The sequence below is a fragment of the Strongylocentrotus purpuratus genome, unplaced genomic scaffold, assembly GCF_000002235.5.
Source record: "Strongylocentrotus purpuratus isolate Spur 01 unplaced genomic scaffold, Spur_5.0 spur5_scaffold_10, whole genome shotgun sequence".
Lineage (NCBI taxonomy): Eukaryota > Metazoa > Echinodermata > Echinoidea > Camarodonta > Strongylocentrotidae > Strongylocentrotus > Strongylocentrotus purpuratus.
In genome coordinates, this window is record NW_022145595.1 from 26,929,541 (window position 1) to 26,941,289 (window position 11,749).

General features: G+C 38.9%; 1 protein-coding gene across 1 annotated transcript; it reads right to left on the reverse strand.

The window, feature by feature from the left end:
• Positions 1 to 1,502: 1,502 nt before the first annotated feature.
• Positions 1,503 to 7,073, reverse strand: LOC756348 (protein NDNF). The gene is made up of 3 exons (XM_030979930.1): positions 6,806 to 7,073; positions 4,656 to 4,774; positions 1,503 to 4,088 (listed from the first exon to the last, which is right to left on the reverse strand). Exons 1-3 carry the CDS (start codon positions 7,009 to 7,011, stop codon positions 2,713 to 2,715), a joined length of 1,701 nt encoding a protein of 566 aa, XP_030835790.1. The 5' UTR covers positions 7,012 to 7,073; the 3' UTR covers positions 1,503 to 2,712.
• Positions 7,074 to 11,749: the final 4,676 nt, after the last annotated feature.

An 11,749-nucleotide genomic window follows, 5' to 3' on the forward strand; every position in this document is an offset into this window, starting at 1 on the left:
ACACAACGCAAAAATAGTCTTTTTTTGTACAAATTTAAAATTTACAAAAACAATAAATTCATAAATTCATTTCATAAAGCACATACTTGAAACAATGTAACCATACATTGGTGAATTCAGTTGACATGATATAATTTTTTAAATATGACATAAAGCAATGTTTATGTTTATGCCTACTGCCAATTAATTTGTGTACTAACAGGCATAGGCCTATACGTAATCTAATAAGATCCGTCGTTAGAATTACACTAAACACATAGGAAAGAGCACAAAGAGCTTTATTCAGAATGAAAGCATTATAAATATTAATTTTGAAACAATTTTGTTTGTTCATTCCTCGAAAAAATGATGAATTCGCATTATCAAAACTCATATTGATGAAAATTAGAATGGAACTGAGTATGTGGAAATGAAAAAACGAACAACAACTAACGATGAAGAGATTTCAACCAATTTGTTTGTGTATAATAAAAGGGCATTGTTATTTCGCATGAATGCTGATTTCTCCTGGCGCGTAAAATATGTTTCTGAAAGTCATTTTAGCATATTTTGGTCGGAAATAAAATGTAAACACCATCCGCTATACACGGGACTGTGCCAAATCTAGCATGGTCTCGTGCTAGCAGAAACGGAAGCGAGTCAGCACATTGTACATTGAAATGTATGATAAACAGCTCAAAAATCCAAAGCTCCACGCATTAACTCATTGTATTATGCATTATCATATACTTTGATGATAAGATAGCGATTATCATGCGTTCAATAGGAGTTATCATTAGGCCTAATAACTCCTTATTTGAACATTGAATAAATATCTCGTGTTTACACATCACGTTCACAACATTTCGCACGAAAAACAATTGTTATAAGGTCTTCCTCATAAATACATTCAGACATGGCAATTATAAAAAAAAAAACGCCTTGCTCTATAAAAGGACAGCTTAGTTTCATTAATATCATTATTCATTCCTCTAATAATCACAGATATTGATTACCAATGTCCAGTTTGTTCGAAGGGGAAGATAAACATTGAATGCAGACGGCTTATTATAAGGCTTTGTTCCTCGCAGGATTAAAACATTGTGAGTTCCAATCGGATACTAATGATGTCAAATAAAAACAATTACAACCTCTCTTTGGCACGAAGAGAGAACATTACAAGGACTATTCTATCTATTTGATATCCCTCGACCTAAATTTAGGGGTAGCAGTTGCAATAACACCCTTTTACAATAAGGGAGGGGAGTTGTCAAACCAAAATTTGATGCGAGCATTAAAGGGATATATCTATGTTTTACAACAATTATTATGTGCAGAAATTGCATCAAAAACATTATACCCATTGTAAACGAGGTGTCATTTTGAATGCGTAATAACATATGCAATGTGCAATATGCTGATCGAGCCCGTGAAGGCAATTACCGTAGTAGTAAGTTATTCAACGTTATGTTCAAACTGTTTATTATGTGCATTTATGTGTGTACAATGTGACTTTAACCGAGCCAGTCTTTAACGCAATGTTGCTCTAACCGCGCGCGTCAAAGACCAGCCAGTCGTTGACGCAATGCTACTCTAACCGCGCGCGTCAAATACCCAGCCAGTCTTTGACGCAATGTTACTCTAACCGCGCGCGTCAAAGACCAGCCAGTCGTTGACGCAATGTTACTCTAACCGCGCGCGTCAAATACCAGCCAGTCTTTGACGCAATGTTACGTCAGCCAAATAACACATCGTGTGCAACGAGCATACAGTTTTGATTTGTGTAATTACACATGTCACCTAGCTGTCCTAGGACATAATCAATGAAATACTGACTAGAAATCACTTAACTCCAATTTCACAAAAAGTCGTTTCTCGGTATTTCCCTCTTGTAAATAAATAATAGGCCTCAAATACATGGACATGCTTTGGAGAGAAAAATCTTGATCGCCAAAATGTAACGTAAAGAGTTAAGTCTGCAGCAGGGAACTATTCACTAAAACTTGCACTTAAAAATATACTTGGCAGTGAAACAATAATAAGTCAAAACACTAGAAGGCCACCAATTTCATAAGATTAAAATCACAAAGTGTATGAAAGAAATGCAGATACTGTAATGACTTAAATACGAATACATTTTCAGATTATGATGACGAGTTCATGTTGACGAAATATATACAGTCGTTACTTCCATTTACGAACGCGCAATCTTAGCATAGCAGACGACACGCGGAAAATATCGATATTGACATTCCCTTTCGTCCATCAGATAAAAGATATCGATATATCCACTCTTCCTCTCAATATCGCAAATGGTTCATGTGGCTGATCGATGAAGAGCTGTTGACTCCATCTTGTACGACACCTATAAACCTTTAAATAAGTGAAGTGGTTCAATTTACAGTGGATAAAATATGATAGGTTTTGGTGTTCGAATGCCACTCTTCACTGGAGCGCCCTCTACGGTGTCTAACACCGCCACGTGAACGTTATCTAGAGAGCGTCTCGACAATGGCTCATAAGTGTTCATCCACGGCCTCTGCAGAAACACTTGGTCCTGTCCTTACCGTCAATCCTACAACACAGGAAGGGTGCCAAGGGCGATACACAGTGGCTGCGACCAGAGTTCGTCTCTCCCTGCGGATTAATAGCACACGTTTGATCCGTCATGTTCATCCTTCAGCCTCTTGTAATAAGTGGTGCGTTCAGGTTTCTGAGAAGAAACTCTCTTCTTCAAACGTCACAAGTCCGTTTTGTCTTGACACTTTTACTTCTGTATGCAAGGGTCTCCTTGCCGACTCCACTGACGTAAACGTCAAAAATGTACTTAGTGCCTGCCTTCAGGTCGGTAACCACTTCTGTTAAAGCGTCTCTGTCTGCTTCTGCACCATTAACTGAGCGGCATAATACCTTCTCGCTCTTTTTACGATTCTTAGGCCCGTGACAACGGTTGTCTTGCCTGATCAGGCTTCTGCTTTTGGGATCTTCCTCCCGCATATACAAACAATATTGTGAAACCTCTTTTGTGCTTAACCATGCCAGCGTAACTGACGTACACTGTCTTAAGTTTTTGAAAACTCTTATCGTGCTGTCTTTTGGGAGCTGCGGGAAAGGGTACTTTGATGGATTCGTTGTCGCAAATATTTTATAATCCGTCGGTGTCCGCCGCCTGCTTTTGACTTTAATGAGAAGTTCATCTTCGACATTACGTATGCTGAAATGTTTGAGAGATTTGACGGTAGCGTCTCGGATCTTCACTCCTTCTCTCCAAATCTCTACCGCAAGTTTCTGCGAACACGACTGAATAGTGATGTTGACGTCTTGGTCCCGTGATTTGCCGCTTACTGGGAATCTAAACTGCTTGACTGGGCTCGATCGGTCTCCCCTGATCGTTCTGAGTCCACCATCTTTCAATCGAATGACCCTTCGATCAGGAGGTTCAGCACGGGTATAGATGGACGTCCCGAGGTAGGCAACGCTGCGGTTAGTGACTTGATCTACTGCGAAAAGATCAAAGAAATATCTGGTGCCTGGGTCTAGGTTGGTGATCGTATGCAGGGTCTTTGAACCAACACATTCAATAACCATATCTGGTGCTTCTTCAGATCTGCTCAGAACCGCTTGTTCATCCTGGATTTGCTTCCTAGCTTTACGCATTTCTCTCTCCGAATCAAAGCCGAACCTCGTTTGGGAGGACGGGAATGGGTTAGAGCCCCCGCCCGGAACACTGGATTGAACACCACACCATGTGTGGTAGTTCCGTCTAGTGTTGATCGCGAGACAGTACCGAACTGGTTGATGATACACCACATCAGAAGGACTCGGCTTCCACGCTAACGACACTCGGTTCTTATTGAATGACGTCACATCGACTTGAGGATCACTTGGGAGCTCGGGGAAGAAATGATCCGAATCGGGCGTCGATGTCGCGTAGATCTGAAAGGTAGTCCCACGCTCGACGCTCCGCACCTCTAAGACATAGGTGCAAGCTGGAGATGTGTTGGTAATATATTTCCCCGCGTCATAACCTGAATAGCTCTTCAGGATTGTCCCAGGCATCGTAGTGGGCTGCCGTCGAGGGCGTTGTTCACTCAACTGATCAGCCGCACCTGAAAGAAAATGGAAAATGAACAATTGGATTAATAACCCTTCAGGCAACTTCGTACACAAGTTTCAATAAGAAAATTAGGGAAATTCAAAGTGGGCATCCTAATCGATAATGAAGTTCTATATTTCTAGATACATGTAATTATCTGAACACTTCTAATCATTCTAATCATTTATATCAAAATATAGTTAATATTATACTGATTCAAAGCACAATGAGAAGCAATCTCAAACATGAAGGCATTTTAATGTTTTTCTTAAATTACATACATGATTAGTAGTTGGGTGTTGCCTGAAATAACTGTCAGGGTCATTATTTTGCTAGGGACACCAACGACCAGTGTGTACTTTCCAGGATTCTCCAAAAATCATTAATACATCAACAACATTCAATAGCATGTGAAATGCCGGTGTGATGTTAAACCTGTTCGATGATGATGATGATGATGATAATGGTGATGATGATGAAGAGGAAGAAAAAGGACAATAAGTATGCAGAAAAGGAGGAAGAAGGGTGAATGAGAAAGAGAGTGAGAGAGACAGACAGACAGAGAGAGAGGACTACTTACTGGACCCACTGCCATCTTCAGGAAGCTCTAACATAGATAGATTCCATTCGATCCTTGCCGAGCAGGGTGTCACCATGATCCGCACTGGAGTGTTGTCTTCTTCAACAGTAAAGAAAAACCTGAACACAAAAGAGAAAGAATTGTTTAGATATTAAGTTAAACATACATATGCATGCTAATTTTGTTTAATAAATAAAACAGTAGCGCTCTTCCAGTTTATACAAGGAACTAAAAGCGGCAGTGGTTTTATTACCCAATTCGTTGGATTAAATGTCCTACATAATCACATGTACTGTGCCTGCTATTTTCATGGGGGTGCATTCCATAGAAATATAGGTGCCCACATCCAACCCCCCCCCCCAAAAAAAGGTTCGAAATATCTGTTTTGTACACCTGGGTTGAAAGAGGCTATGTCGATGAAATGCCTTCCATAACGACATGCGTGCCGTGTCCAAGATCAGGATGGAGGCCCTTTCAATCGTACGCAAAGTGTTCAAAAATAGTTCAAACCATTTCACTAGGAACCCCCACCACTTTGTTAACCATTATTAACTATTATTTCCCAGTAGAATGTATCAAGTTCAGTCTGAATGGTGCTAAAAAAGCGGTTTTAACCAGAATCAGTGTACGAGACAAACAGCAACAAATAATATTAGCTGTTCATATATTGCTCCCCCTATCATGTCTAGGGTACCCCACTTGGAGCTGAGAGAGATCATCATTTCGTGCTAAAAACCATTTTGGATCTTTGCCAGGTTGGCGGCGATTAGCATGGCCAGAAGAAAAAATAATGTGAGAAATGGGACAATATGATATCATAGAAAATATGATGGAAAGATGGTGAAGGGGAATAGTTCAAGGTTTGAAAAATAAAGGAAGAAACGAGACAACATGAAAAGGAGATATACCTGGATAGTGTATCGATTAGGAGAGAGCATTAGAGAAAAAGTGGATAAGAGAGGTTGGTCTATACATGTACATGATATTCTTTTCGAGCAGTTTTGATATGCACATACTTATGGGTGAAATAACAAGGATTGCGAAAAATTATGAAGAAATGATTTTCATGAGAAGGTTCTTTAGAAATTAAACGAAAGTCGAAAAGGAACTGTCATCAAACAAGGTAGGATCACACATTAATCAAAGTGAGAGGTTTATTTGAAAAGCAAGAGAGCTTTATGTTGGACAAATTGAGTGTGTGCGTATATCTAATGTGTGGGTGTGTGCGTGCGCGTGTGCTCATCTTCATCGTAAATCTGACCGCAATGAGCTGACCTTAACGGCTTCGAGTTCATCAGCAGTGTAAGCATTACAACAACGACTGTTTAATGGGATGGCAATTTTTTGAAGGATTGATATTGTTATAAGCCCCAAGAAAAATAAACGGTATCTGTGGCTGCAGCTCAAGAGACACACGCGAGAAGGTTGACTGGAGTTTGTTATGTCTTCTAAGCATAATGTTGGTCTCTTTTTACAAGCATCAAGACAGTCCTGGAGATAGATGGAAATATGAGTAGGTCTCTTTTTATAAAGGGGCATGGGTGCATGGGGCGAGGGATGAACGGCGGCAGTGCAGACAAGTCTAGTCACCTATTGTGTTTTTGATGAGACTCACTGTGCAATGTTACTGCGTAAAGTGGCGCCAGTTCGCATTTGCTATTAATTAATAAGAGAGTTCGAGTAGAGCACTTACACGTTTGACATTCTTCCTCGGGAAAAGAAGCTTTGTCACATGCATATAAGTTCTTATATTTTGATTTTTGTCTGTGTACGGTATGGCATTTTAACATTCAAAGGCAGGATATCAATTAGAGAAGAAAAAATCTGTAATAAGTATGACGAATTAACATAGCATATTGTATAGACGACGCGATAGCTCAGTCGGTAGAGCAGTGGACTCGTAATCCGGTGACCCGGGTTCGAAGCCAAGGCGATGCGCTAGTGCATACTCTTTGGCAAGGCATTAATCCTCACTACCAGGTCCCTCGGAGAGGACCTAAAGCCGTGCTTACTGCTAAATGCTTACTTACAAGCATTTATGCTTTCTTAGCAGTCAGGTAAAATAACCATCACATTGATTGATAGACGACACCTATCAAAACAACTAGTAGTTAATTTCTTTCATGATTGATAATTTATTGTTGACTTACTTTTTGGTGGTACCCTGCGCTGCATAAGCCGTCATCTCCCTGCCGTCTGGAAGGAGACCATTCTCATAGAAGAGCTCTGGATGACGGCCCGCGTGTTCTCCAGGGTTGTTGCCAGGGAGCCGTTGCGATGGTGATAGTTTGGCTCGAGACACCAGGAGGAGGAGAGGGAGGAAGAAGGTCAACGGTGGCTTGAAAAGCGAGTTCATGACGGCTGCGCAGAGGACAGAGATCAGGGCTAGTACCAGTCTGCAAAGGAGGTTACAAATAAAATTAAAGAAAGATGAATAGGAATAATTGTGAAATGGATTCATGTAAACTGTCATGAAAGGCACATAGAAAAAACTCTCAATTCACTTCATATCACTCTACGATTATAATGTAAATAGAATTTTTTTATTATCCTTTTACATCATACATTCCATGAAATTCAGCTACAAATCTCAATTAATTTCAGTACATAACTTTATGAAAGAATAAGGGATAAACCAAGTTAGATTTTGATTAATGATTACTTCCTGAAAAGTTACCGATAATGATGGCGTCCAAAAATTTGTTTCAAATGGCTGCCAGTGTTACTATGGTTACAGGTCATGATGTTTTAAAGATCGTCATACCATTCGGGCTTTTTTGGTTTAAGGTTCAATTCATCATTCGTCGTTGCTTTCATCATCTTTGATGAGATAATGAAATAGCATCTTAATACGGGGATGGGAAGGATAAAAGTATGAAAAGAAACAATGATGCTTTCTCCTCTGTGAGAGGAGGAGGAGGAGGAGGAGGAGGAGAGGAGGATGGGGGTAAAAGCAGAGTCATGCTTAGGAGATTCAACGAGTAAATAAACAGGCTACACGTATAAGCTCTTCGGATTACAAATCACATCAATTCACGCTTCTCACATAGAGGTCGAATAACAGAGCCCCCTGTAGGTTGAAATCGAATCCATCAGAATACTAAATGAGATAAGCATGGAAACCAAGTCGAGTAACCAAAGAAACATGTTCTATATTACATTATTGATGAAGTGATACAATGTGGTTTTTAGAGAAGCCCGACTATCTATCAGCACGCCGTGTTTGGACGTGACAAAACCCATCGTACTCAACTCAAGACGTGATAATTAATTCAACTCGAGTGTAAAACTGCACCGAAAGCGCTTTCTCAAGATAGCTTGACTCATCGAGTAGGATACTGCGTGAAAGATGGAGAGAGAAAGAGGGAGAGGGAAAGGGAGGATGTATGTGTGTGCGTGCGCGTTTGTGTGTTGTTAAGAGATAAAAAGAGATGGAGAGAGAGAAAGACAAAGTAAGAGTGAGTTTGTGTGTATGTGTAAAAGGAAAAGAGAAAGGGAAAGGGAAAAAGAGAAAGTGTGTGTGCGAAAAAGAGAGAGAGAAAGATGGAGATAGAGAGAGAGAGATAGTGAGAGTGGGTGTGTGTGTGTGTGTGTGTGTGTGTGAAAGGGAGAGGTAAAGATAACGTTTGTGTGCGTGTGTGTATGTGTGGGTGTGTGTGTGTAAGAGAGAAAGAGAAAAGGAGAGAGAAAGAGAGAGAGAGAGAGAGAGAAAGAGAGAAAAAAAAGAGATAATGAGACACAGGTTTATAGAAAAGGTGAATGAATTAGCATGAAAAGAAAAATAAGATGAATAGAATATAAATAACAGACTATATGCTGCTGGTGGCAGAGAGAAAGAGAGAGAGAGAGAGGCGAACGAAATAAATAAGGAAATTAATAAAGAACAAAAAGGTCGTTGTCGATCATTGCAATTCGCATTTGGGGATATAAAATAAAAGGCTAAAAAAGAATATGAAAAGACGAGAATTCTGAAAAGCAGGTCTCTGAGATAGGGAGACCCCCATACCATTCCTAAATCTAGAGCCTCGCATAAAATGGCGGTCAACATGAAGATAGCAAATAGAAGGCGCCAATAGCAAGCTAATCCACCATACTAGCTTTTAAAATGCAGAATAGATTCCGTAAAGAGCGATACCCAATAATACTTATCTCGTGGTCACAAGAACACGATGCATCATGCCTTTCTCATTCTATCTTATCATGTCTATATATAGGTCATTGACCGGACTCTCAGAAAAATCCGCTCTCCTTTGCTTTTACATTTTTTTTTATATCTCGTTTAAAATAAAAATGAGGCTACACGAGGGTTGGCAGTGCAGACAAGTCTAGTCACCTATTGTGTTTTTGATGAGACTCACTGTGCAATGTTACTGCGTAAAGTGGCGCCAGTTCGCATTTGCTATTAATTGATAAGAGAGTTCGAGTAGAGCACTTACACGTTTGACATTCTTCCTCGGGAAAAGAAGCTTTGTCACATGCATATAAGTTCTTATATTTTAGTTTTTGTCTGTGTACGGTATGGCATTTTAACATTCAAAGGCAGGATATCAATTAGAGAAGAAAAAATCTGTAATAAGTATGACGAATTAACATAGCATTTTGTATAGACGACGCGATAGCTCAGTCGGTAGAGCAGTGGACTCGTAATCCGGTGACCCGGGTTCGAAGCCAAGGCGATGCGCTAGTGCATACCCTTTGGCAAGGCATTAATCCTCACTACCAGGTCCCTCGGAGAGGACCTAAAGCCGTGCTTACTGCTAAATGCTTACTTACAAGCATTTATGCTTTCTTAGCAGTCAGGTAAAATAACCATCACATTGATTGATAGACGACACCTATCAAAACAACTAGTAGTTAATTTCTTTCATGATTGATAATTTATTGTTGACTTACTTTTTGGTGGTACCCTGCGCTGCATAAGCCGTCATCTAATCCACCATAATCCACCTAATCCACCATAATAGCTTTTAAAATGCAGAATAGATTCCGTAAAGAGCGATACCCAATAATACTTATCTCGTGGTCACAAGAACACGATGCATCATGCCTTTCTCATTCTATCTTATCATGTCTATATATAGGTCATTGACCGGACTCTCAGAAAAATCCGCTCTCCTTTGCTTTTCCATTTTTTTTTATATCTCGTTTAAAATAAAAATGAGGCTACACGAGGGTTGAAATGAAATGCAGGTCAAAGCAGGATAAACTTCATTAAATGCACTTGTCTCATTATCCAAATATGGTGATAGAGAATAGGAAATAAAGATGATAATCGCGTGAGTTATTCACTTATCTAAGATCCGAATCCGATAAAATTACTCTCAAGGAGGAGATACACGAATCACGTGAGAGTTTTGAAATGATGAATGCCCTCATCCCACCCCTCACTGATGATTTTGAACTTCACAGAACTCGGACTAAAGATGTTTGTAAGCGAAGCTCGGAATGATACAGCGTAGCTTCCGTAATCATCCGCAGGTGAGTAACAAATGCAACATTGACCTCCAAAACATCACATGTTCACTTTGTCTTTGTAATAAAGATTTAGGATTTGTCATGGGGACAATACACTTCATCTTGGTACGCCTAGCTTGTCTACCGTGTAACAAACTTCACGCGCAAAGGGAGGCTTAATAAGTTTCGCCATAATGCGTTCATCCGACTCAAAGGGAATTAAGAAGTCGAAACTAAAACCCACGAATCATATCCGAATTCGTGAGTGATAAAGACATCATTATAACATTCATAAAAATCCCGATAGAGGATCTGTGCTTCAAGCATTTTATTTTAAATTGGATAGTGAGAGATGGAAGTGCATAGAGGTTCAGTCTGTCCTGAAAATGTCACATGTTATTGAATAGATACCACTTCTAACAGCAACAGCAGTAGTAACGGTAGCAGCAACAGTAGTAATATAGTAGAAATGGCATTAGAAGTAGTATATTAGCAATAATAGAAGAATTGTATAGTAGTAATATCAATAATAATGGTGGTAGATATGAAGTAATATGGTAAATAGTAGAAGTAGTAGTAGTGGCGGTTATCGTAGTAGTCCAAAAATTATCATGGATTTTTGTGATGGGAGGCCTTTTATAAAATGCCCTGTATTGCTGTAAAAAGTCAACCAAATAAACTGATTGACATCATGATGGAGAACTCTTTAAATGATCTCAGTTATTCGGGGAAGAATCATTTCCAAATTCGAATTACTCTGACATGATCTCGTGTTATCACACTAAACGTCAATTCTTTAGTTTTTATGTTTCATTATTTCGTTACTTCAATGTGTGATGTTCAAGTTCGTTCATTCATTTCATTTTCATAAAAAACACAGCAAATGCAAATACACATACAAGTATATATACATACAAAGAATGTTCAGTTAATAAAATGGTTTCAAATGGAATGGGAGAACAAAGGAAAAGCCTATGGTGGCCTTGTATAAAAAGTTCCCCGAATATTATAATTTATATTATTTATATGTCCCACTGCATTACGCCCAAAATAGAAAAGCAGAATTGATGGAATTGACAATGACCCGTCGTCAGTAAGGGTGTCACTTATACAGCACTATGAAAGCATGTAGAACGGATTCTTAGATTTCTTAGAGTTATAAATATAAAAGTTATTTTATATTGAATATGTTGTGAAATAGTTTAGATCGACATAGGTTTAAACAAAAGGTATTATTATATAAAATACATAATCCACTGCACAAAACATGTACTATCAAGGTGTCCTTTTTAATGATATGAATTGTGAGTATATAATTTGCAGATTTTACTTAAATCATTCTAGATTTTACTTACAATAAGGAAATATTCAGCAGTTCAAATATTTCATAAACCCCATATTACTCGTATTGATAGCACCAATTATGGCTCCATTAATATTGCATAAATAGAAATACATGTATAAAAAATGATCATGTACATTAACCTGCTCGCACTATGACGACTTGATTAATTATTGAACATCTCCATACAACGTCCGATTTGCAGAGAAAAACAATTTATATATTCACCTAACTGCTCCATAAAATCATAGAGACGAGATATCATTCACGCAAAATCATTATCATCGCGTAAAAAATA

Bases quoted from the DNA above. Each gene is read 5' to 3' on its own strand.
- LOC756348 (XM_030979930.1), bottom strand. From the start codon at position 7,011: ATGAACTCGCTTTTCAAGCCACCGTTGACCTTCTTCCTCCCTCTCCTC. The intron at 4,775-6,805 runs GTAAGTCAACAA...TTTTGTGTTCAG, and splicing joins GCGCAGGGTACCACCAAAAA to GTTTTTCTTTACTGTTGAAG. The intron at 4,089-4,655 runs GTAAGTAGTCCT...ATTTTCTTTCAG, and splicing joins TGAAGATGGCAGTGGGTCCA to GTGCGGCTGATCAGTTGAGT.